Below are 27,608 nucleotides of genomic sequence, written 5' to 3'. Positions count from 1 at the left end.
GATGGCATCACCGACTCAACTGACATTAGTTTGAGCAAGCTCCAGGAGCTGGTGATGGACAGGGAAGCCTTGTGTGCTGCAGTCTATGGGGTCACAAAGAGTTGGACACAACTGAACAACTGAAACTCAACTGACATGCAAAAAAAAAAGAAAAGAAAGAAAAAGAAAGTAGACCAATATCTCACATCATACACAAAAATTAACTCAGAATGGACTAAAGACTTGAACATAAGACCCAACACTGTAAACTCTTAGAAGGAAGCATAGATAGTCTGCTCTTTGACATTGGTCTTAGCAGTAACTTAACTCATGTCTCCTTAGGCAAGGGAAAGGAAAAGGAAACAAATGGGACTAACTCAAATAAACAAACAAAAAACCACTTCTGCACAGCACAGGAAACTATCAACAAAGCAAAAAGACAATCTACCTAATGGGAGATGATATTGTAAATGATATATCTGATAAGAGGTTAACATCCAAAAATACATCAAGAACTTATACAACTCAACAACAACAAAATAAATAAATAAAGATTAAGAAATGGGGGAGGAGGTGAATAGACATTTTTCTGAAGAAGACATACAGATGGCCAATAGGTATGTGAAAAGATGTTCAACATCACTAACTATTAGGGAAATGCAAATTAAAACAACAATAAGAAATTATCAAAAAAGTCTACAAATAACAAATGTTGGTGAGGATGTAGAGAAAATGATGCGGGAGGCAGAGAATACAGGTGCAGACGTTTCCCAACAGATTTCAGTAAGTGGTAGTATTTTTTGTAGCTGGAATGAGTCACTCTGTACGACCAGTGAATGCCCACATGTACAGGCCTTGAGTGAATGGCACAAGAGAAGGTTGAGTCAAATGTTCTTCCCCAAAGAGACAAGGAATTTGGGGATTCCCAAGCAGAGGATACACCTAAGACTATTACCTAGTTTCTAGATCCCTTTTTGTCACTAACTTCATTTGCTACCCATTCAAACTTGGCAACTCAGACCGAAGGCTTTTGAATGGGCTAGTGTTAATCGCCCTCAAAGGGGCACTGTAACACTTAACTATGTCATCATTGCTGAATGGTAGAGCCTGAAGGAACCCAAGAGATCATAATCCAACCTGGTTATTGACTGGTGACCTGAGTCCTTAGATCACTCATTATGGCCACACAATCAGGGGCAGACACAGGTTTAAGATCAAAGCTTTCCTTACTCCCAAGCTTTTCTCACCCCACTGCATCACAGAGTGAAAGAAAGGACTTTGCAGTTGTAAGGGAGGATTATTGAAACTCACAGTTTCCAGACTGTTCAGAAACTCAACTGGACACCTCTGTGTTACTCCAGTCTTCTTATTCAGTAGGGATTCATGTCATTTTGCTCCAACCTGTTTCATAATTATCTTTGACCCTGTACTATTTCCCGCCCGGAGTGCTGAGCTTCTGCCCCCATCCCTGGCCCGCCTCAACCCTGTACTAGTCTTTGGAGAATATCTTTAGTAACTGCTCAAGTTTTACCCGGAATATGGGCAGCCGGAATTCTCACTTTCTGGAAGTTCATCGTCCTACTCTCCACAGTCCCTAATTTATGGCTCTGGGACTCCATTTGGTTTTAATTCAGCAAAAGCCAGCCATCTCCCCAGGGAAGGTGAGAAGGCAGACATCTGGGGATCTTTCCCAACAGGCTCTGCGGCTTGCAGCTCAGCACCCTGGGGACCGATGTCAGGCACTGGTCCCTGGTCTTCAGTGTCTGGTCGAAGAAGGCAGTTTCCAGGGCTCTTAGGGGCCCGCGGGCCAGTTCCCTTTGGGGGTCGGGATTACTGGGAATACTAATTAATTCATTAGTGGGCTTGATGGATTATCAAGCTGTCTCCTGGCAGAGGGGCCTTGGGGGCGGGGGTTGGTAACAGATTGCTGCCCATAAATCTGCCTGTTGCCTCCCTCCTCTCCGTTTCAATGGCTCCTGGCCGCGAGGCCCGTGGGCCGGCCACTGAGCGCTGGTTGCGTTTTCTCCCCCGCCCAGCAGATGGTTCTAACAGGTTAGCTCAGAGCTTTACAAAAAGCAGCAGAGAAAGAAGGAAGGGCTGGGGATTGGCCCTCTGGCCCAGAAACCGTGTTGGGGGAGGAGACTGAGTCCAACTGCCCGGCATTCAGCCACTTACCCCTGGCCTCTCCCGACTGCATCCCCACCCCGCCCCCTCCCCGCCCCCTCCCCGCCCCCACCGCCGCCTTCCTGCTCCCTCTGAGTTGAATAGCCAAGTGTCTAACCGTCCAAGAGCTGTGATGAGGGGGACCCTGGTGAAACAGATTCCACCCTTCCCTCTGAAAAAGGCAGCTCTTAAAGAAAACTCAGTACCCTCCTCGACTCCCTACGAAGGCTGCACGCGCAGGCACACACACGAACACACAATTAAGCGTGTTTTGAGCGCTAATCCTATTGTGTCCAGTTCCTCACATCTGTCAGCTAAAGCAAGGAGCCCCACAGAATGTTCTGTCCCCACCCTCATCTTTGTCTCAATATGTTCACCTTTCTGCTAATCTCCTCCCTGCCCTCTGAACATTTCAGGGGCAGGATTCTAACACCACTGGTGTCATCAGCTCTCAAACATTCAAGGAGGTGGCTCGGAAGACACAAACGAGATCAATCCGTCCTATACGTGCTCATTGCAGCTGTACTCTTAAACACAAATTCCTCCATGGATAAATTTCCTCTGGCTGAGGAGTAGATTTTGATTCGGTTTTTAGAAGCTCACCATTCCTAGCATGTGTTATTTCATGACTCTGAAAATGAAGTTTATTTTACTGAGCAGATATTTCCTGGATAGGGATGTGAAAAAGATCAGTAAGAGCGTTGAAATTTTCCTATGAACAACTTTGTATAAAACAAAGTATTAATTTCTATTTTCTAGCTTTTGGGGAAGGACAAGAGTCATGTGACACCTATATTAGAATTAGAAAAAATTTAACAATTTCAAACCTACGGTATTTCTTTCAACTTTATTGGCAGTAAAACTTATGTTTTATTTTAAACTTTTGCACTTTTCCTTACAATAAGGCATAACTCTTCATCTCTGTCACAAACATGTGCTTGTTACATTGGTAATATAAGTGATTTCCAAAAAGCCTGGAGAATTGCCTTCAAGTCATTTCAAAAAGAGGTTGAGAATCCTATCTTGCTACTGCTAGAAAACACTTAAGTGATTAGATCATTTTACAGATGTGAAAATTGATGCCAGAAATGAAGTCAAACTATTAAAGTTCATGCAACCGTTTCCTCCTCAGAATGACTAGAAGATTGTAAAATTGTTTATACCTTAAAAGGAACTCACAATTATTTATTTGATCTTGGTAAATTTTTTACACCAGATAGTATTCCAAATTTGACAATCTCTACGATGAAGTTTCCACACTTTGACTTGGTAGTCTGGTCCACAGATAGTTCTCTGTCATAAAGCATATACATGTATTTTCTTTAAATCTTTTCAGATGTAGTTTTCTTTTTTCTCTTCTAGTGATTTAATCTAACTTCAAAATGCCACAGGAATTTTAGGAATTACTTGACCCTTCTTTCCTTCCAAATTCATTACCCTTAGGTGAACTTTTTCTACCTGAATGCGTAATGATATATTTTTTGAAAAACAATACAGGATCCTCCTTTGTAATTTGAGGAGTTAAGTGTCCTCAGAATGAAATATTTAATTCATTTGCTTTTTGTTTTTAAAATTTCAAACAAATAGAAAAGTTGAAAGAACAGGATAGTAAATATAGATATAGCTTTGTCTATATTCACTAAATAAAATGAAAAGGTTTTAAATGGGAATAAGTTTGACAAGTTTGAAAAAAGGGAGAGGAAGATAATTCTTCTACTTTTAGAGTTTGGAAGTTTTAAAGCCAAGACACCAATCCACATGTGTAAGATAACAGTCATTGATGCTGTGCCCTGGGCATGCATCTTTCTCAGTTTTTTTTTTTTTTTTTTTTTTGACTTTTCAGACATGGGCCAATGTATTTTATTTGCCTTTATCCAAGTTTACCACCAATTCTCTTTCCCTGTATTGCCCTTTGGTCAAGTCCCATTTCTTATCTTTTTAACTACAAAAATGTCCAGTCCTCTTTTTCTTTACCTCTCAACTTCAGCAGCTCTTCTCTCATATTCCCCTCCTACTAACCTCTATCCCCATTTAAACAAACAAATGCATGGCTCAGCTGGACCTGACCAGAGGAGCCCTTTGAAGAGGGCGTGCCTTTCATCTGGGGAAGGGGAGGAGTTAGATTGCCGGCAGCATCACCCCTCCCTGGACAGCTGGGAAAGCAATCAAAACTGCTGCAACTCTGAGGCTCCAGCCAGAGAGCAGGAGCTGCCCAGAGGCTGTGGTCCTGAAAGCTCCACTCCAGGGAACTAGCCAGGGGGAGGAGGTACTGAAGACCGACTAAATCAGCTGCATCAGCCTAAAGGAGTCCTGAAGGAGCATATAGAACTCCAAGGAAGGAGTAGAATAGCAGTCAGGGAAACCAGACCCGGGGCAATTCTAAGAGGCAGTGGCCGGGTTTAACATGGATCGCTAAAAGCACCTCCTCCTATGCTCTGGATGGTCAGGGAGACTTGGCTTCTCTAAGTCTCCTCCGGGACACAGATTCACAGAGTTCACTCCAGGGATTGCTACTGACAGAGGTGAGCCAGCGATGGGGTGGTACGGGGATTACTGAAGTTTCTGTGGGTAGTTTCTGTAGACTTAGAGGAGCAATTAGGGTGAGGTAAGTCTCTTCTGGGCTAAGTAAGAAGGGAGTAGGATTTAGGAAACTTGAATGGAGAAGCAAAGAACGCTTTTGGACAGATATTAAAATTGTAATAATTTCACTAATTCCCAAGCATCTGTCACTCAAAGTGAAACTCAGATATGCCAATCACTTTTATAAAATAGGGATTATAAATTATCCACCATTCCTATCAAACCTATTTTTCCATTTTATTGATGCAGAAGAAAAGGGCCAAAGAAGAGGTGGGTCACCAAATATGTTGAAAGAATTGACCCAATCCACCATTCAGTTCACAGCATTTTTTACTATGCGAGGAGTGAAGGGAATGGGGTAGGAGTGATGAAAATAGAAACGGGAAGGAGAGAAAGGCATATATTTTCACCATTGGCCCCCCCTTTGCTTGGGTAAAAGTCCTTAGACTGTTGGCATCAGGGGGGAAACATTTCCTCTTCCTCAGCTCTTTCAGATGGGCAATCAGAAAAGAAAGATTGTCCATGTATAGTTTTGCCTCCTCTGTCTTTTATCATTCACTTACCCCTAGAAATATATTCAAAAAAATAATAATATATGTAAAATGCCTCCCTCATTTTGACAGAGGGACCAGAGATGAAATGCTGAAGAACAAGGAGGGAAAACTGAAGGACTGAGTAATTTCTGTTGGCAAAGTTCACCATCAGGATCTGAGGCTATGAAAACTTAAGTATGATGTAGCTATGCTGGATAAGGGGTGTGTGTGTGTGTGTGTACAAGTATTAATCAAGAAGGAAAGTGGAAGTGTGTAAAGGTTGAATAGTATTAGTCCCTCAGTTGTGTCTGACTTTTTGCAACCCTATGGACTGTAGGCCGCCAGGATCCTCTGTCCATGGAATTCTCCAGGCAAGAAGACTGGCGTGGGTAGCCATTCCCTTCTCCAGAGAATCTTCCTGACCCAGGGATTGAACCCAGGTCTCCTGCATTACAGGCAGATTCTTTACCATCTGAGCCACCAGGGAAACCCAAAAGGTTGAATAGGAAGAGCGCAAAACAGCCTACTGGCTGTTTCCAGGCAGCGTGATTTATGAGTACCCTGGTTTGCATTCTGTTGTCCGTGCAAAGACTCTGTAAATCCAAGCAAGACAGTCTAGTCTCTCTGATCCTTACATTTGCAAGAAACTGGACTGAATAGTCCCTGTCCTTTTTGTAGTTAGGATTTAGTCGTAGGATCAGGAGGTGAAGTTAGTACAATCAGCTTTTGAGAGGAAATATACTACCTAATCACTACAGACACACATGCAAGCACTCCTTGCTCACTTATTCATCAACTGAAACTTCTTTACAACTCAAAAATACTAAATGTGTAGGATGAATTCCAGGACAGTCCCACATGACAGTAATGCCCAAAGACCTCAGCCCCAGTGATGCAAGTATTGTGTGTGCTTATTTGCTCAGTCATGTCCAACTCTTGAGACCCCATAGACTGTAGCCTGCCAGGCTCCTCTGTCCATGGGATTCTCCAGGCAAGAAGACTGGGGTGGGTTGCCATTTCCTCCTACAGTCCAACTCTTTAGGATACTATAGACTGTAGCCCTTCAGACAGCTCTGTCCATGGAATTTTCTAGGCAAGAATACTAGAGTGGGTTGCCATTCCCTTCACCAAGGATGAAAGTATTAGGTCATCATAATCATTGCCTAAGCAAAACTTTTTGTTTTACAGAACAGATTTTTTTTTTTAATGAAAAAAAAAAGGGAAAAAATTGAATTTGAGAGAATTTTCCAAACTTGAAATTTCACAGAAGAATCCTAAAGAAAGGGAAAAATTCTGTATAAAGTGTAGACGCATAAGGAAATCCAAATTCTAAGATTAAAAGATAAAATGAGCTTTAAAAGATCAGAATGTATTTGGATATACAGGGGAGCCTGTATTGTGCCTCCAAAGCCAGTATTCATTGATTTTTGTCTTATTTGAGTCTGCTTCATGTAAATTTTGAAAGCTAATTTCTTTTCTAGGAATTGGGAAAACCTGAAAATTGTGTATTACAGAACTTTGTGCAATAGTGGTATAGATTTTTCCATACAGCTTTTATCTTTACATTTGCATAATAACTTTACAAAGTACTTGCTTTTATAAAAGCTTCTAAATGAGATATGAAAGACAAAAATATTATGTCCATTTTGCCCCAAGGGTAAAAGAATTATAATATTTTTTGTGCTCATATAATAAGTGAGTGATGGAACACAGTTTCGATTTCATGCTTTTTTCGATACACCTTGGAGCTGGTTCATTAACAGGCTGAGAACCATGGTAGAATTACTTACCTGTTCTGGACACAGCCAAGTTGGTTTCCTTGATTGAAACTCAGAAGCACATCGCACACATTTTCAACTCTCAGATAAAAAACTGGATGTTTATCTTTTTTCCCCTGCTGACCTTCTGATGAATTAAAGATATTTAGGTAGAAAAAGTCAAAGGAAAGGTTTTCTTCTGTATCTTTGGGCAATCCTGGCTTTTATTTCTATTTAAGAGACTCTTGATTTTTCTTCTCAGTGGTCTGGCCCTTGATTCTGGTAGGAAAGTCTTATCCCAAATATTGTCTAAACAGAGACAAAGGAAAAATGTCCAAGTGCCAAGGGTGGTCTCTATTCCACCAGAAACTTTATGACCCTGAAAATTCATGTGACTGAGGAGGAGTCCAGTCAACTGCTCTCTTGGAATTATAAAACAGGATAAAAGAGGTTAACTTCCTTCTGGAACATGGTAGAAGAGTTTTAGTCAACACAGCAGAGGCAAAGGATAGAGTTCTGTTCCCTCATCGTTTGTAACAGAATAGGAGCTTTGAAATTTCATTTCATTAGGAGGTTGGGGGAGAGGGTTTATCAGGGCAGTATTTGAAATTGGTGTTGAGATGGAGCCATTGGCTTTTGCTGGCATAAAATCAACATTAAGCATAGACTGTAATTACACCTATTTTGTCCATGTGGCCAGAAAAATTCATGGTGAACTTTAGGAACAAAATACCTCACAACTACATGGCATTTGGGAGAAGGCAATGGCACCCCACTCCAGTACTCTTGCCTGGAAAATCCCATGGATGGAGGAGCCTGGTGGGCTGCAGTCCATGGGGTCGCTGAGAGCTGGACATGACTCAGTGACTTCACTTTCACTTTTCACTTTCATGAATTGGAGAAGGAAATGGCAACCCACTCCAGTGTTCTTGCCTGGAGAATCCCAGGGACGGGGGATCCTAGTGGACTGCCGTCTATGGGGTCGCACAGAGTCGGACACAACTGAAGCGACTTAGCAGCAGCAGCAGCAGCACATGGCATTTACAATATCTGGCACTATTCGAAGTCTTTAAATGTATTTATGCTCACAATAAATTAGTGAGGTATTCCTACGATTATTCCTATTTTAAAGAGAAGACTGGACAGAAAGATTATGAAACGTGCTTAAGACCACATATTTGGTAAGTAATTGAGCTGAAATCTGAACTCAGGTAGTGGCTCAATGGTAGAGCTTCTGCCTGCCAATGCAGGAGACACAGGAGATACTATAGTCCATGGGGATGCAAAGAGTCAAAGGGGACTGAGTAAATGAGCACGCATGCACAATCTGACTCCAGGGTTTGTGCTGTCTAGCCATATTGGGTAAAAGGGAAGGTTATTAGGCAATTGTCAGATGATCTGAGCCAATCAGAGGAGGTTCCATCCAGATAATAAGGGTCACAGTAATTAATACAGTTTCCTTTTACTATTCACCCATGAGGAATAATTTGTATTTCTGAATAAGCAGATGTGTGAATGAATTTGATAAGAAAACCCCAGAATAAACACAAAACAAATAAATATATGGACAATGTTTTATATCATCAAAAGTTTACAAAATCCTTTCTCATATTTTTTGTCTTGCAAAACCACATAGAATATATCTTATCCTCACTTTATCAAAGAGGAAGTGAAAGATCAGAGAGCTTATGTACTGTGTTTGGGAACAATTACCAGGAATTAAAAGAGTTGGGACTAGAATGTGTGTTATTCCAGCTTCCATGTTTTGAAACCACACTATATATTCATGGGATTCTCTAAGAGCTTATGGACCAGAATTTATGGGAATAGAGAAAGTTAAACTGGAGCTATCTATGTCCTTTCTATGGTCAGTAAGAGAACAAAGATGAAAACTTGTTGCCCTTTTAATTGTTTTAGTCAAAGTCTTTTGGCTATTTTCCTTTATACCTGCTGTAAATCTGATTTGAAAGCAGCTCTTACAGAAACCATCCAATTATGTTAAAGGCAAAATGTAGTCTGTTCTGATCTAATCCCATGTTGTGATGGGTGTGAGGGTAGACAGCACTTGGCTAGTGTCCAGAGGTGGGAATGATAAAAAAACTCAAATGCAGAGGCTAGGATAGTATTTGGTTTTAGGACAATTGAGGAAACTCTCCTGCATCTTCCTTCTATCCTCTTCATGCATGTATGTACCACCCAATGCTAATGATGACAATGAAAAGGAGATGAGAGAAAGAGAAGAAAGTCACAAAGGAGAAGGAAACAGAGTTTTTAAAAAAAGGAGGGGAGAATAAATGAAAAACAACAAGAATCTAGCTTGAAGAGGAAGGAATCCTGGAATATAAGAGTTTAGAAAGCAGAGAACTCTTAAATAAGCCTCCCTTTGGATGAGGATCATTTCCTATTGACTTAGCTCTACTGACCCACATCTCCTGAAGTCAAAGTCTCTTTGTTTCTTCTGGTAGCTGTGATGAAAATAAAAAGGAACAAAAGCATAAAACCTAGTATTTGGAATCAGAAGAACTGGTGCTATGTCTTACTCTACCTGCTCTATGTCTTCATATTCCCATTACTTAATCTACCTGACCTGCAGTGACCTCAACTATAAAATGAGCATCAGAGTCTCCTGAAAGGAGAGACTCCTCAACATTTTGCTCTAAGACTACACAAACGGTATTACAGTGATGTGTGGAACATTTGGTTTCCCAAGCCCACTCCGTCCTCTCTGGCCTCAGAGTGCACCTGCCTCTGGAAGGTCTGTGTTACTTTAACAGAAAGTTAATTAGGTCTTTCACCCTCCCTCTGGATATTTGCCTGCGTTAGAAGTGCAGCTCAGCACACAAGCTCCATCATCCATATTAAAAGTGGGATTTTCTGATTTGGCCTGGGCAGCCAGTTGACCAATAGGTTTGAACGTGTGTTTTCAATAAAGCTGCTTACCCAGGAAGCCTTATTAAGTGAGTAAGTCAAGCTGACATGATTTCCTTGCTGATTAACATGAAACCTAGGCTGTTTTTGCCATGCAGTCGCATTAATTATTTATAGGAGGTAAATGAGGTTACAAGGAAAACAAGCTCAGATTACCAGAAACCATCAAACCATATATTTATACTTTTAAAAGCTACATACTAATTCCTGCATTCATTGATTTGAGGCTCAAGCCTCAAGCATCAAAAAACACTTATCATGTTCTCCCCTTTCTGATATACAAAGGTGATGGAGGGTTTAACATCTCAAAAACTAGCTGGTGAACTGGGATGGCCCAATGGAGTTTAGCAGATACTTTTATTTGGTAAATTATATACCTACAAATCTCTCAACAAATCTCAAAACAATTCAGGCTCTTCCAGAATTGAATGCTAAATGTTGACTAAACAACTAGTCTCTTTTGGTTTTCAAATAAGTTTTACTATTTTTTCATAGAAAATTCTGACTAAACAGTGTCTGTTAGGCAGGTGAGTTAAAATAGTTAGACTATTTGCATGTTTGCCTGAAATAGTCTTTTGCTATGTTTGCAGTCACTGTTTGGTGAAGTGTAAAATCTGTTCCAGATTTTTCATTTTTAATGAAATCTTATTATAATAGTTGCATGAAGATAATCTTAAATAGGTTTGGTAGAACTCTGGCTTGTAATTCTAGCAGCTGCTATTTTCTTGTCTGGTGATGTGAGATACATGTTCAATGAAGAGTTCTCACTTTTAACATATGGGTGGATTTGAAAGATAATCAATGGCAACCTCCTCTGTTTTCCTGATTCTTTCTAGACACCATGTGACTAATACCTCTAACACCACTAACATTAGGCAGACCACAAGGTGCTTACCAAAAAACCTAAGTGCTCTTTTGGCCATGGTGAGAGAAATATTTCATGATCATATGGTGTACAAGCAGAGACAGTGGGAAACAAGGGATGCTGGGGTTAGATGTAAGAGATATGTCTCTAAATAGAGATTGAGTAGTCCTTTGTAGAACATAAACTCTGAATGATCTCACTACAGTTTCTCATTTATTTTGTGATGTAAATATACAACAATTTATTAATATTATCACTTGATATGCTTTAAAATTTTGCAACAACTACAATTATTGTTTACATATTATCTAATTATAACTACTTCAGCATCTTCTTTCCCTTTCAGAAGTTTCTGTATTTGGACAATAATTTATATGCCCACCTTAGCTATTTTCTTTTGTGATCTGATTCTGCAAAGAAAGAAAAACATGTTTTGAGTGGTATATCAGCTATTTTGGAATAAAATATCCATGAGATGAAGAACTGGAGAATAAAAAGAGTTAGGTGTTGACTCTGCAATGAATAATCAAGTCAATTTCCTTTTTCTATAGTTGACTTTCTTATAAATACTACAGTTCAATGAGTGTGCTGGGCATTTACTTGAGTTTAGATTTGTTATTTAGAGTTGAGGGTTTGGGATAGATAATCATAAGTTGAATTCCAACACAAATTCCGTGCTTTACATCTAAGATGTAAAAAGAAAGTTTAACTTTAAACCAAGTCAAATGTCCACAGGCACTAACCATTGCTGTTTTTCTTCCCAGAGTCTGGAGATGGCAAAAGCTTATGTGAAACCCAAGGAGATGACAGAGTTGGTCAACGCACCATCTTGGATGGACAAAGGTCTGGCCTCTCAGAATGAGGCAAAGGAGGAGGAGAGAAGACTGGGTGCTTATGGAATGCTTGGCAGCTTAGCTGAAGATCATGACAGTATTGAGGAGGAAGAAGAGGAGGAAGAAGATGGGGAGAAGCCTAAAAGAAGAGGTCCCAAGAAAAAGAAGATGACAAAAGCTCGCCTTGAGAGATTCAGGGCTCGAAGAGTCAAGGCTAATGCTAGGGAACGGACCCGGATGCACGGCCTGAATGATGCCCTGGACAATCTGAGGAGGGTCATGCCATGCTACTCTAAGACCCAAAAGCTCTCCAAGATAGAGACTCTTAGACTGGCCAGGAACTATATTTGGGCTTTGTCCGAGGTCCTAGAAACTGGACAGACACCTGAAGGGAAGGGCTTTGTGGAGATGCTCTGTAAAGGGCTCTCTCAGCCTACAAGCAACCTGGTGGCTGGGTGCCTCCAATTGGGCTCTCAGTCCGTCCTCCTGGAAAAGCGTGAGGAGAAATCGATCTGTGACTCTGCCATCTCTGTCCACAACTTCAACTATCAATCTCCCGGGCTCCCCAGCCCTCCTTATGGCCATATGGAAACACATCTTATTAATCTCAAACCCCCAGTATTCAAGAGTTTGGGAGAGTCATCTTTTGGGAGCCACCCACCTGACTGCAGTACACCACCTTATGAGGGCCCACTTACTCCACCCCTGAGCATCAGTGGGAACTTCTCCTTGAAGCAAGATGGCTCCCCTGACCTGGATAAGTCCTACAGTTTCATGCCACATTACCCTGCTGCAAGTCTAAGCTCAGGGCATGTGCATTCAACTCCTTTTCAGGCTGGCACCCCCCGCTATGATGTTCCCATAGATATGTCCTATGATTCTTACCCCCACCACAGCATTGGGGCCCAACTCAATACAATCTTCACTGACTAGGGCAGTCAGACCAGCATTTCAGAGAAAGATGCCTGGAGACATTTTCCATAGCTCAAGTCACTGAGCAGAGGATTCGGTGACCTTAATGGGACCCTATAGATGTATATCAAACACAATAGTCCTAGGCTGTTTGGGTCTCCCTAACCTGTCACCCTCCTTTCTCATCAATTTCTCATATTGTATTGATTCCTTTATTTTGGGTCCTCACAAGAAATTATTTGATTGTTTACAATCATGTGAAAATTGATCAGAAGCCCTGGGTCTTATCCTAGTGGTGCCAAAACTCACTGGATGGTCTATGCCAATTCGTTTTTCATTTCTGGCCTCTGTTTACTCACTGGTAAATCAGGCAATTGTTCTAAGTTTAGATAATTTCTAAAGTTCTTCACAGTTATGAAATTCTATGACTTTGGGGGTCATTCCTACAAACTTCTTAACGGTGGAAGGATTGAGGCGTAATAGGAAATGGACACTATGTGTGGAATGATTGGATGGAAGTGCCAAAGGAGCACCAGGTGCATGTCCTTCAGACTTGATGAAAGGACTTCTTTGCATCCATCTAAAAATAGCTTCCAGAGGCTGACATTCTACCTTGATTGTCACTGTGAATAATGTTCTTTAAGAGATTAGCTCTATTTCTTACTGGGCTGAAAGCTGAACATATCTTCCTTAGTAATTTGAGAACCGTAATAGAGATCTCATACCAACTTGATTCTTGATAACATTTCAAAAGCACTTTTCTCAGTACTCGAAGTGGGGCAAGCAAGACACTGAAACCTTAGACTCTTCCAAGCCAACAGGACTTGGAGAATCATTTCATGACCTTCATAACCAGAGAGGCATGGAAATTCTGATGAAGCTCAGGTACTGCTATTGGAATCAGCAAACAACCCAGGTCACATTCAAGAGCAATAAAATGGCCATTGGATACTAACTAACCATCATTTTGGGACTCTTAACCTGTCCATAGGAAAACCGCTAGGTTTTCTTTGGCAAGATGAATTTCATTTGGTTAAAGAAAGCATGGCTAAAACCACTAACATCTGCCCACACATATTTTCTCAAAGCACAAGCACCAGTCAATTTATTGACCAAACTTGAATTTTTCCAACATATATAATTCCTTATCTCCTTTCCCACTAATCATTACCTCTTCTTCACTTTTAAAATATGTTATTACATATTGTAGATAACATTTCAAGTGACCAAACTTAGGGATGTAGAAATCAAATCCAAGGTCAGCAAATGCTTTTACCAATCTATGTCTTCATCATAGATTTATCCTGATTTGCAGGATGTTATATTTTCTTCATGCAACTCTTCTTTCCTTTATATTAGCAGTCATTTTGTTAAGTTTATTTTTTCCCAGAGAAATGTGATCTGAGAAGTTTCACTGTCCTGTTCAATCTGCCGGAACAATTATTTAAAACAAACCAAAAGCCTACATGGTTTACATGATAGTGGATCATATCCTGCTCCTGCCAGAGAGGATAAGTTTAGGAAGCAGGCAGGGTACACAAATAGGGCCAATGAATAAAATTGATAAGGCAGATTAGTATGTGATTTTCTACAGCTCAGCTAACTCCTAAAACCTGCCAAACTATTTGTGTATCAACTTTTTTTTTACCCTTAACTTATTATCTCCTTATAGCCAAAGTCATTTTCTTTCCATTTTGCTTGCAACACTAATCTTACTTTTTTTTGCACCCTTAATTTGTAAATCTACTTGAAAGTACCCTTGAAGAGAGATCCTAAACCCCATCAGCCACCAAAGTGGCTCCCCTCACCGTGATTTGCCCTAGAGGGAATAGACAAGTAAAATGATTGATGAAGCCATCCTAGGTGCTTTCTGAGTCTATACTGGTTCTTACCTTCCTGAGAAGTTATGGGGGTGGGGGAAGCTATCCTTGAAGTTAGCATTTTGTGGCATTTAAGTTTGTAGATAATGAATGTTGTCTGAGTTATTTATTAGATATTTATTTAATTTATTTCTCATTTTCATGCAAATTCCTTAGGTTGTATACATGTGCTTGCAAACCCTCCCCAAGACTTCATTTGGAAAGTAGCTCATAATTTTGCTAGGAATTCCTGAGTTTTGGGGTGAGGGCAAAGGAGAAAGTTAGTGCAAAGTTACCTATAAGAATTTTATAAAAAGCAGCAATAATTTGAATGGCTATGCAAGTTAATATTTCTTAGATTTTTTTTCTTCACTCTAAGATGAGCCAATCATTTTGGCTCATTGTTTATGCTTTTAGGGACTATGGTATCTGTGAACCAGTGTGGGATTGTTCAGAGATTTCATAATTGAATAAAATTTGTAAATGCCGTGTAATTGGAAAGAACCTACTCTCCAACCCTGGATGGTCTTTTTCTTCTGGGGACTTTATCCAATAATGCAAAACAATTGTTTAAACATTTTGTAAAAAAAAAAAAAAAATGTTTTTCCTCTTTTTCTAGCAGAAATAAAGCTGTGAGTCTTAATAGACATTGTGTTGTGTTTGCATTGTCAGTCTTCAGAGATTTTCTGTATTTTCACCTATTAATTTTCTTGGGCTCTAAATCCTATGAGCAACAGCAGGACTGCTGGCCCGTCTGGAGGATTTATACATCCCATATTTCAACTGATCTTTCCAGAAGATTTGAAAGGTCTAAACCAAGTAGTTAGAAGCCTAGATGCACTCTGCCACTCACATAATCAACTATCTGCAATTGAGGAAAAGAAAAATCTCCCGATTTATAGAACTCTATGGCTTGGAGCATTTTAAGCCATCAAAGAGATGACTTAGATGATGTACAGAGAGGTGGACCACAGGAAGATAAACTATTATCCAAAATTTAGCTGGGCCTACCAACTCTTCAAAAAATTATGAGGCATGTTTTTTGGCAACTGCCTGTTAACAGCTCCTTCTCAAGATTTTTTTCTTTCAGATTTTTCCAGTTAAAATTTTCCAGGGTCCCTTTTTACATGCATAATTGCTGATGACAAAGAAATAATAATGATGATGATAAAAATTAACTTTAATAAAATATTATTGATTAATCAAGGTAGAGAAATGGTTTAAAATATTTAAGAAACAAAAAAGAATGAAAGTCATCCTCCCACCCCCAATCTCCATCTGTCCAGTACTCACTCTCTAACTAGAAATCAATTTTTAATTTTTAGTTTACCAGTTACCAGAGATCTTTTATGAATATGTAAACAGATATTAGGTACAAATACTAAGTTCATTTATCCTCTTCTTTTTTTTCTATTATTGGTAGCATATCACGTTTCTTTCATATGTCATAAAAATCTCAATTTCTTGTTATAGCTGGTTAACATTTCATGGCAAAAACCATAATATGCGATTAAATTAAGTTACAAAATTTGGACTTTTCCAATCTTTTGCAATATTAAGTGAATAATAATGTACATGTCATTTGATGGGCTTCCCAAGTTGTGTAGTGGTAAAGGATCCAACTGCCAATATACAAGAGACATGGGTTCATTCCCTGGGTTGGGAAGATCCCCTGGAGTAGGGAGTGGCAATCCACTCCAGTGATCTTGACTGGAAAATTCCATGGACAGAGGAGCCTGGCAGTTGGGGTTGCAAAGACTCGGTCGCGACTGAGCACCCACACACTAGTGCAAGATAGTCTTATAAAATGGTCTGTCATTTGCTGCTTGTTAAAAGAATATTTAGCAAAGAATATTCTAGAGGAATACAAATAAATTGACGGATATCAATGATAATCACATCTAGCTGTTAGGAATGCTTAATATGTACTGTCATTTTTCTAGGTGATTTGTATAATATTCATTTAATCTAAAACAATTCCTATAACAGAGACATTATTATCACCGTCATTTTACAAATTGTAAACAAAGGCATAGAGTAACCTGTTCAAGCTCACACTGCTAATGAATGGTAGAGCCAGGATTTGAGCTAGATAATTTATCCAAACGGTTTGGTTGTTTGGCTGGTTGGCTGGTAGGTACATAAAGATGTCATATTTGCAGAAGGTTAGAGCTGGTGGAAGAGGAGGGATTTTTTTGATACTTCTCAAATTGTCCGTATGACATATGGCACCCTGTTATATCTATGACCCAGGCTGGCCCATACCCAAGCTCTGAAACAGAACCTGAGGAAAGACTCTCTTTCCACCAAGAAATGCTCAACTTTCAATTGTATGCTGCCTATGTAGATATAGGCTAGCTCACAGATCAATGGTTTGTTTATTGAAACTCTTCGTCTTTCTGACAGCTGAAATCCATTTCATGGCTGGTCAGCTTACATACCTTTAAAATTTTAGAAAAAAGTTTTAGCAAGAAATTACAGGTATTAAAATAATGAAATTGTTTGCAACATAGGAGCAGACTATCTTCAAGATTATTTTCTTCTGTCTATTAATGCACAAAGCTATCTTCAGTGTACAGCTTCATGCATTAATTGCAAGCATTGGCATCAAGATCTAACAGGTACTCTTTTAGCTATTAACTTTCTAGTTGAATGCAGTGTGTTAGTTGCTCAGTCATGTCCAACTCTTTGCGACCCCATGGACCATAGCCCGCCAGGCTTCTCTGCCCATGGGATTCCCCAGGCAAGAATGCTGGAGTGGGTTGCCATTTCCTTCTCATTGAATAACCTTTATTAAATTGATTAACCCTGCAAAGCCTTAGTTCCTTCAAATTTAATGGCAATAATAGCAATGACTTTCTCACAGGGTCATTCTGAGGAATTAATTGAGGTAATATGTCCACAGTGCATAGTATTTAAGAAGTGGCATTTATTACCATCCATGTTACTATTCATCATTTTATGATTAACCGTACATTGACTTTTCTCTTTGTCTCTAATATATTACTGGGGAGTGCTGATGGTGATTACAGCAGGCTTACTTAGGGTATACATAGAGTTTAGGTTAAGAGTTGAATCAGACTTCGGTTTGAAGTTAACTGGCTGAATTCAAAGCTAATGAAGCAATTTATTTACCATCTCTATGTCTCAGTTTCCTTCTTGACATAAAGGGCACAAAAATTCCACCAAATCCATAGAGTTGATACGAAGTGAATTAGAAGTGATGATAATGCCAATGAAGTGATTATCTCAGGTTCTGGCACAAGGGAAGTAATCTACTATTTTTATTGTTTTTTTAAGTCTTTATTGAATTTGTTACAGTGTTGCTTCTGTTTCATGTTTTGGTTTTCTGGCCAAGAGGTATGTAGGATCTTAGTTCCCTGACCAGGGATCAAACCCTCACCCGCTGCATTGGAAGGTGAAATCTTAACCACTGGACTACCAGGGAAGTCCCTATTATTGTTAGTTTTATTATTAGGAGAGTATGGGAAGAGATAAGGAAACTGAGAATGAGAGAGCAGAGAAGATCCTTTGAATTTATACTTTTTATAATTATTTAATTATATAGTTAATCATTTTATATATCATTGTTTATCATTATATATATCATTATATATATTATATATTATATATATAATCATTATATATATCATTAATATAATTATTTAATTATATGGTTAATCATTTACTGCTGCTACTGCTAAGTCGATTCAGTCGTGTCCGACTTTGTGCGACCCCATAGACGGCAGCCCACCAGGCTCCCCCGTCCCTGGGATTCTCCAGGCAAGAACACAGGAGTGGGTTGCCATTTCCTTCTCCAATGCATGAAAGTGAAAAATGAAAGTGAAGTTGCTCAGTCGTGTCCGACTCTTAGGGACCCCATGGACTGCAGCCCACCAGGCTCTTCTGTCCCTGGGATTTTTCAGGCAAGAGTACTGGAGTGGGGTGCCATTAAGATCCTTTGAATTTATACAGTTAATCATTTACTAGGGCTGATATAAAAATCCAAGCCTTTTGACTAGTACTCTGTATGTTGGAATATGCTATTTTCTTATTCTATATAGTGAAATGAAGTCGCTCAGTCGTGTCCCACTCTTTGCGACCCCATGGACTGTAGCCTACCAGGCTTCTCAGTCCATGGGATTTTCCAGGCAAGAGTACTGGAGTGGGTTGCCATTTCCTTCTCCAATGGATCTTCCCCACCCAGGGATCGAATCTGGGTCTCCCACGTTGTAGGCAGATGCTTTACCCTCTGAGCCACCAGAGAAGCCTACCATAAACAGAATCCTCAATGGCAAATTTCCAGAATTTGGGAAATAGGAAGCGCTGTGTTTTTCTTTTTTCCTGGAAACTGGCATGGGGCTCAAAGAAACCTAGTGGTAGCTTTTGCTGTCATCTGACCTAAGACTATGTAGGAAAGAACTCTTATTATTTCACAAATACTTAGTACCATATATTTCTTTTCAATTCAGTTTTGCAAATAGTTGCTGAACACTTCTTATGGGGCAGACACTAAGCCAAGTGCTGGGAACAGACAAATGAATATATGACCATGATTTGTAAGTTTATAGTTTGACAGAGTATGAATTAATAAAGCATTCTATCTAGTTATCACTCAATATTGACAGCAATGTGAGGCAATAAGTTCGAGTATCATAGATACTGTTTAACAAAGGAGAAGGCTGATTTTCAGAGACATATACTGATTAGCTGGGTCAAGCAATTAATCTGAAGTTAAGTCAGAGGCTATCTGTTACAATGTTTTGTTTGCTTATTTCAGATGAGTAAAGTCTGCTTTATTTGTGGTTAAATAAAACATTTTCTGGGATGAGGTTAATGGATTACTATAACAATTCTGTATAACTTACTGGTTGAATAACTTTGGTTAAATTAATTAACCCTTTCAAAGCTTCACACCCTGCTAAAATGGCTAAAATGAATTACTGCAAATATTACATAAAGCAAAACAAATTGTGGCCAAGGTCAGGTTCAGATGCATAGTAACCAGGGAGGCAGTTCATCATAAAATCAAAGGAATCTCATTAAGGCTGTCATCATGGACAAGAAAATAAAATGTTTGGTCAATACCTCATATATGTGTAAGTAAATGAATTAACTTGCTAAATGTGATCTGAAGAAATTTTTAGAAAATAATGGCAAAAGACTCAAGGAAAGGAAGAGGAAATTGCTGTTTAGTGGGCATCTAAATCAGGTAAAATTCACAAAGTTAAGTTCTCTATATTAGCCAGGCTTCAAAATAAACCATTTGAAGGAGGGTTCCAGATATTATAAAAACCTATGTAGAAATGTATTAATAGATATGAGACCATGGCAAGTTACATAAACTGAGTTTTGTTTTCTCATCTATAAGATCATATGGTTGTACCATTATATACTTGGAGTTTCTCTCATCTTAATATTTTCATGAGCAGCAAATCTCCCTTTTCTCTGACAGATTACACATATTTTGAAAAAAAAATGAGTGAATGATGATTGAATAAAAGCTAATACATGAAGAGTGGACCACAAAACCTTAAAATCAAGGGTGTGGTGGGTGTGGTTTAATAATTACTAGTCAGTTATCCTAAGGAACCGGGTGCCTTTCAATTTAGACCATAATTTTCTAGGCAATGAACTTCATTCTCTAGTGACAACCAATGCAGCATGTTTAGCAACTAAAAGGCTCATAATCTACATTGAGCTAAGTAAACTTATCAAAGGTCAAATAGAGAAATCATGTTAGTACTAGAAGTGTGCTCTTCCTCTTGCCCCTCCTCTTAAGTGAGAAACAATAAGGAAGATGTTGATTATGTTGTTCACTTGATTGCAAATATAACATGTTCTCTGTTATCCATATGAATAATTCAGGTTGTAGGTGACAGATGAAAAATATTTCATATGAAGCTTATTTCTACATGCCAGTTACTATATTCCTAGTTTTTGGTGTGTTGTAGGTACAGGCACATATTAATATATCTATATTTATACAAGCATACCAAGATTTATATGTGTGTATATACTTGAAGGTATGTGTATATATGTATATATATATATTTTTAATTGAAGTATAGTTGATTTACAATGTTGTGTTAGTTTCAGGTATATAGCAAAGTGATTCAGTTATATATATATATACACATATTCTTTTCCATTATAAGTGATTAGAAGATATTGAATATAGTTTCCTGTGCTATACAGTAGGTTCTTGCTGCTTATCTATTTTATATATGCTGCTGCTGCTGCTAAGTTGCTTCAGTTGTGTCCGACTCTGTGCGACCCCATAGACGGCCTCCTACCAGGCTCCCCCGTCCCTGGGATTCTCCAGGCAAGAACACTGGAGTGGGTTGCCATTTCCTTCTCCAATGCATGAAAGTGAAAAGTGAAAGTGAAGTCACTCAGTCATGTCCGACTCTTAGTGACCTCATGGACTGCAGCCTATCAGGCTCCTCTGTCCATGGGATTTTCCAGGCAAGAGTACTGGAGTGGGGTGCCATTGCCTTCTCAGATTTTATATATAGCAGTGTATATATGTTAATCCCAAATTCCTAATTTATCCGCACCTACAAAGGTATGTATATTTAACATACACATATTGGTACATACTGAAAATGGGCACACACACATACACACACACATTTGAATGTACTCCTAAAGTTAAATGGAAACACTTTTTGGATCGTTTAATTTTTGGCAAGTCTGTAGCCTGATTTCTTTCCTTTATTATCATAATGTTACTAACTGAGCTAGAGGAGAGAGGAGGAGAGGGAGGCCAGAGGCAGGAAGGAACCTGGGGAGGGCCTTGTGTTCCTCACTGGCCTGGACCTGGAGAGGCAGCCAGATAAAGGTAAGTGCTGTCTCCTCCTCTGAGAGCTGGCCTCTGAGCCGAGGCAGATCCAGGGCAGGCGGACACATGACTGCCCCACAGAGGGCCAGGCACAGCCGCAAGCTGCTCAGGGGACTCCTGGAGCAGACGCTCCCCTGGCTCCTACTCAGCCCACTGCTGCCAGCCGGCAGCTTCCCTCCTGCCAGACCCCTGGGCGTGCTGATGGGAATGGCACAATTACCTAATCCCTGCCCAGGGAGATCTAGGACACATGCAGACAGATGGAGGACCAGGGGGATTCAGCACTGTTTAGTACTGGAGGAGAAGAGAAGACAAGCTCTGGGAGAGGTCTGGCTAATGGGACAGGCTTGAAAGTTGGTTCTAAAGTCTCCCTGTCTCCAAGCAGCTCCCAGGCAAGCTGTCTTCTCACCTGAACAGCAGCTCTGAAAGAAAGAACCTTGACCTTCCCCTCACTACTGGCAAATACTCTGAGAAAGGGCATTGGCCCTCACTGTCTGGGTTTCCACAAGGAAAAGGAAATAAAGATGGATAGGGAAAGACACAGAGTCTGAGAGAGTCAGAACTCCAGGAAGGTCTATCGGGACAGTCAGAGATCCAGAGATCAAGGGAGCAGTGCACGTGCTCACGGTCTCCCTTCTTTCTTCTTCCTCTTCCCTCAAGGCATGCACACCATCACTGCCCTGCATGAGGCCCTCAGATTCTCCCTGTCTGGACAAATGTCATAGTGTTCTTTCAAACTTCCCATCTTTTTGCATGCAATGTTTCTTTCTTCATGAATCCATCCTGATTGATTGACCATCTTAAAGCAAAGCCATGGACCACGTCATTTCTTTGGTCAAAACCCTGCACTGATTCTTCCACTATTATGGAATGAAGTCCAAACTTTTCAGCATAACATTTAAAATCCAATCATCATAATTGGTCTTGGTCTACATTTATATATCGCTAATTATATATATATGGGCTTCCCTTGTGGCTCAGCTGGTAAAGAATCCACTTGCAATGTGGGAGACCTGGGTTTGATCCCTGGGTTGGGAAGATCCCCTGGAGAAGGGAAAGGCTACTCACTCCAGTATTCTGGCCTGGAGAATTCCACGGACTGTATAGTCCACGGGGTTGCACAGAGTCAGACACGACCGAGCGACTTTCACTTCACTGTACATTAGAATGGCTTCTCTAGGTTACTGTTCCTTAATCAACATGAAGTGAAATTGCTCCCTTACCTTTGTTCCTTGCAATGCCTTTCTCTGGAGGGCTGTCTCCTCTGTCTTCACTTGCTGAAATTGTATTTAACCTTCAAAGCCTAATTGAAATTTGTCCTCACTAAAGTCTTTACTGAGTAATCCTATAATAGAATAATTATGATCACTTTAAAAAATTCATTTACTTATATGTTTATTTTATTTATATTATTGCCTCCTTCATTTTGAAATTTAGGGAGTCATAATAGTTGATCCTAGAAGTTTAGTTACTATTTCCATCTGTGTCTCCTCTACTCTTTATAAGCTAGAGAAGAGAGGCTGTTTTATCCTTTTTCTATAGTAACAGCTCCCAGTGGAGTCCTTTCCACATAGTAAGGGGAAGACAGAGCAATTTTTTTTTCCAGAGCACTTGAACACGTGCTGGGAATTGCAAAGTTAATTTTACCTTCCCATGAATTCATACAACTTTGGGAAAAAGTTTTTTCCATTTTACAGATGACTGAAAGGAGGTTCAGATAATGTTCAAGTCAACTCAGTTCATAAGAAGGGAGTGATGACTTGTCAGAGTGATTTTTGCTCTAATACATGTATGAATGAAAAAGACCCTAAGTGAGCGTTTCTTGAGTCTCCCCAATGTCCATTATGCTACTCAACAGAATGAAATGTTGACCATCAAAAATTTATTTAGACAAAGCCATACAGGCTGGGTGAATTAATACAGAGTTAAATACAGAGACAAATAGAATCTGTCGACGGAGTAGAGTTTTAGAAACAAATAAAACCAGAGGAACAGAAAAAGGGCTGATGTAAAGGCTGAGACTGAGAGACAAGGGAAGGAGACAGAGGAGCACTGAAAGAACAGAATAAAGGCAAGATAAAAGGAGCATGGGTACAACTTCTTCAAGTGGGACAACATTTCAAATATTTTAGATATTGTCTCAGAGGACCTGGGGGCTCCATGGGAGTGGGGAGAGGTAGGTACACTTTATGAAATAGGCAGCTGCTGCCTCTGTTGTGTTTCAGGCAGGAGCCTCGTATATTTGTTACTGCCACACAAAAGGCTGGGCACCAGTGTGCTCCCACCAAGCCTCCTCGAATATCATCACCGGCTATCTGTCTTCAGAGCAATAGAAATATCACCACCATAAACTGTTTTGGAGAAGAACAAAGACTATAGGTCTCCCAAGTCACCCCATCCACCAGAAGACTTACGTCTTAACATGAAGGGTTTCATTTAGTCACTGGATATATATTCTTTAACGAAAGGTACCGGAAACAAAAAATGCTTTACCAGTGATGTGGACAGATCAATTTCTCTGGCTCCTAGAGCCATTGAGATCTCTTGATTTGTTTTGGGTTTGTGATCTGCACAAGCTCTATGTGAATGCTTGGTTTACCATGTATTGTCATTGACTTTGGACGTGATTTATGAATTCCTAGGACTTTAAAACCTTTATTAACAAAATGATGACAATATCTTATAGGATTTCTGTGCCATTAAATATAACGATTACTATACATGTATTATGAGGCCTGCACATTATTAGTGATCAATAAGTAGTACTTTGGCATTGTCGTTGTCATCATCATCATTTCCTCCCATGTGAATGAGAACTCCATTGGGCTAATTGAAAGGGGGACTTCTAAGGAGGCACTAGTGGTAAATTACCCACCTGTCAACGCAGGAGACATAAAATACAGGTTCGATTCCTAGGTTGGGAAAATCCCCTGGAGGAGGGCAGGGAGTGGGCAACCCACTCCAGTGTTCTTGCCTGGAAAATCCCATGGGCAGAGGAGCATGGAGGGCTACAGACCACAGGGTCGCAGAGAGTTGATCACGACTGAAACAATAGCATGCATGCAATTGAAAGAGAGATCAGAGAAGAGGAAGAGAAATGAGAAAAAGGGACCCGTGGAGGGTACAAGTAGTATTGGAAAATGACTGAAGCCATCAGAAGGAATTACTGGCTTGCAGTCTGGAGTGTGTGACTCAGCTGGAGCCCGAGTACAAAGGGTCCCTAAGCAGAAGCATCAGGGACACACAGGGGGCAGCTGACACCATGCCCACAGTTGGCACAGTCCAACAGAATTTTCAAGGATAAGTGGGAAAAAAAAGCAGTCCTGAGAGGGAGCACCACTGAACCCTGCTGCCCTGTTTCTGAGCAGCAGCTGCAAGCAGGGATAGCAGCTGCAGTTGTTCTCAGCAGCCTGGATTCCCAGGGAAAGCGGGCATCAGGCGAAGCAAAAGGGAGGGAGAGACAAGCAAGGGGCAATGCCCTGGGTTCCCAGGATGGGAGATTCCACTGCACAGAAATAAGGGGCCTGGGGTGGCCCGGAGAGGGTGCTCTGAATGTGAAATAATGCTCAGCGTTGAGGGCAGGCTCAGTGGAGAGCGTTAGATTGGGGGTCAAGAACTTTCTAGCCCTTTCTGCTCCTAGATTGCTACATAAACATGGGCAGAAGATAATCATAACAGCCAATACTAATTGAGTGCTAACCAGGTGCCAGGCAATGTCTTTTAGTTTTTACATATATGAAATAATGTGATTCTTAGTAAGGTACTCTGGAATTGGTGCTAGCAGTGCATTTTACAGATGAAAATCGGACACACAGAGGGGTAAAGGAGCTCCGCTGCGTCACATAACAAGCAAGTGACAGATCTGAGATTTAATCTAAACAGTTTGGCACCCGAGCTTGCATTTTTATCCATCACTCTCTGCCAGTGCTGTCCAGTAGAACTGTCTGCAATGATGGAAAGGTTCTATGATATCAAGCACCTAAAATGTGGCAAGTGCAACCAAGGAACTATATTATTTATTTATTTTACTGGGGATGTTGTTGCTTTATGAGTTGGTGTTAGTTTCTGCTATACAGTGAAGTGAATCAGTTATATGTATATATATATCCCCTCCCTCTTAGACTGCCTTCTCACCCCCACCACCCCATCCCACCTATCTGCTGCTGCTAAGTCCCTTCAGTCGTGTCCGACTCTGTGTGACCCCATAGATGGCAGCCTACTATGCTCCTCTGTCCCTGGGATTCTCCAGGCAAGAACACTGGAGTGGGTTGCTATGTCCTTCTCCAATGCATGAAAGTGAAAAGTGAAAGTGAAGTTGCTCAGTCGTGTCCGACTCTTAGCGACCCCATGGACTGTAGCCCACCAGGCTCCTCCATCCATGGGATTTTCCAGGCAAGAGTACTGGAGTGGGGTGCCATTCCCACCTATCTAGGTCACCCCAAAGCACAGAACTGAGCTTGGTACTAAATTTTTAAATTTACTGAAGTGTAATTAATTTAAATTTAAATAGCTTCATATGCTTAGGTGCTGTACAGTGGATAGGAAAATTTATATTATCTCTCTAAAGAGACAGATTTCTATCACTTTCAGTTATTATTTTTCTCCATCTAAAATTGTGGGTTTTCACATGGGGATGAAAAATAGGTGCAGTGACTTCTACCATTGCCTCCATGCCTGCCTGGATGGACATCATTAATCAAGCAGGGCTGTTTCCTACTGAGCCTGGACCTTCCTCAGAATTCATCACAGCAAAACTCTAGGCAGTGGCTGACTTAGATTCTTTATTTGAGAAGAAAGTGATATTCATCTCTGGACCCTAAACAGCTCCAAAGTTTAGGCATTGAAGGGGAAGAAGATGTCTTTTTCAGCTCTTTGCATTCCGGCAACACTGGTTTTTTCCCTCATTGTTAGTGGTAGCCCCACCAAGTTGCTTTTCACCCACAGCATATCTCTCCCTTCCCTTAAGCCTAAATCTGGGGGGCTCCTTAGCTCAGCTGGTAAAGAAGTTGCCTGCAATGTAGGAGACCCTAATTCCAGGGTTGGAAAGATCCTCTGGAGAAGGGAAAGGCTACCCACTCCAGTATTCTTGGACTTCCCTGGTGGCTCAGCTGGTAAAGAATCTACCTGCAATGTGGGAGACCTGGGTTTGGATTGGAAGGATTCCCTGGAGAAGGGAATGGTTACCCACTCCAGTATTATTCCCTGGAGAATTGTGTTGACTGTATAGTCCATGGGATCACAAAGAGTTGGACACGAGTGAGGGACTTTCAATTTTCATCATTTGCAATGTATGCAAGGTTTAACTGGTTTTCTCTAAAGACCCAAGTCAGTGTTTGTTGCACTATATGTCTATTCTCTTATCAACAAATAGGAATAGAGACAAAGGAACACTTTTTTCCTAAATATATTGCTGAAGAAGTCCTCTACCAGCATCCACAGTGTATCTTTGTACACAAGAAAGAGATGAGTAGATTAGAGACAAAGGGGATACTGTTTCTTGTGAACACAAGGGAAGTAACAGCTCTCCAGAGAAATCTCAAACTAGAATTTTTGATCTGAGTCTTGAAATCACCTGAATAACCTACCCTTGGCATCAGTCTAAGCCTCTGGAAACTCCAAGGCCTTATTTTGGCAGGTATTTTCCTATGATTCCTAACTAACTCATTCTTTTTCTGTAGAATGATCTTCTAGCTCCCCTGCCTTCCCTTGGTCTTTAGGCTGCCAAACTCCTACTTATATCTCAAGATGCAGCTTGAATGTCACTTGTCCTTTTTTGATCCTGTTCCTGACACACAGTCATCTCCCAGGCTGAATGAGGTTTCCCTGCTCTGTGAGCTAATAGCTCTTCTGCTCATGCCCCAGGAGTGTCCTCTTCCCACCTCTACAGAGTATCTAACTGCTATGCTCCTGTGCTCCTAAATCCATCTCCACTGAAGACTGTTGGTTCATCAATAGTAGGAAGATAAATTACAAATCTCTGTCCCTAGTACCTTGCAAAGAGCTTGATATATGGCAAGGGTTTAATACATATTCATAGAGTGGACAGAAGAATAAATGACTGAGCTGGAGACAAGATCCAGCTCGTGTGGCAGAGCAGATCAGTGTTACTGACAGTTCAACCCCAAGGTCAGGAGCAAGGGAACCTGTTCCCTGGACAGGCTGACCTTTTCTGTTCTGAACAGAATAATCAAGGACAGTCTGTCTCCTCCTCATTCTCTGACACCCCCATAAAATTCCAGTCATTCTAATTTTATCCTCACATTTGTCTCCCCTCTCCCCACCCCCCAATCCTGCACAGCTCCCAAACACTTGGCTTCTCTCTCCCTCTGGCCCAATTGTTCCTCTTTCTATAGCA

General features: G+C 40.5%; 1 protein-coding gene across 1 annotated transcript; it reads left to right on the top strand.

Moving 5' to 3' along the window:
- The first annotated feature begins 4,401 nt into the window (after positions 1 to 4,401).
- Positions 4,402 to 12,720, top strand: NEUROD4 (neuronal differentiation 4). Its single transcript, XM_086400773.1, has 2 exons — positions 4,402 to 4,664; positions 11,570 to 12,720. The coding sequence occupies exon 2, from the start codon at positions 11,579 to 11,581 to the stop codon at positions 12,569 to 12,571; it is 993 nt and encodes a 330-aa protein (XP_086256899.1). The 5' UTR covers positions 4,402 to 4,664; positions 11,570 to 11,578; the 3' UTR covers positions 12,572 to 12,720.
- Positions 12,721 to 27,608: the final 14,888 nt, after the last annotated feature.

This window comes from Bos grunniens, chromosome 5, assembly GCF_055505025.1.
Source record: "Bos grunniens cultivar Pamir isolate PY7600 chromosome 5, Bosgru_T2T1.0, whole genome shotgun sequence".
In the NCBI taxonomy this organism is placed as follows: domain Eukaryota; kingdom Metazoa; phylum Chordata; class Mammalia; order Artiodactyla; family Bovidae; genus Bos; species Bos grunniens.
Note: the sequence above shows the minus strand (reverse complement) of the source record. Positions and strands in the feature narration are given on the sequence as shown.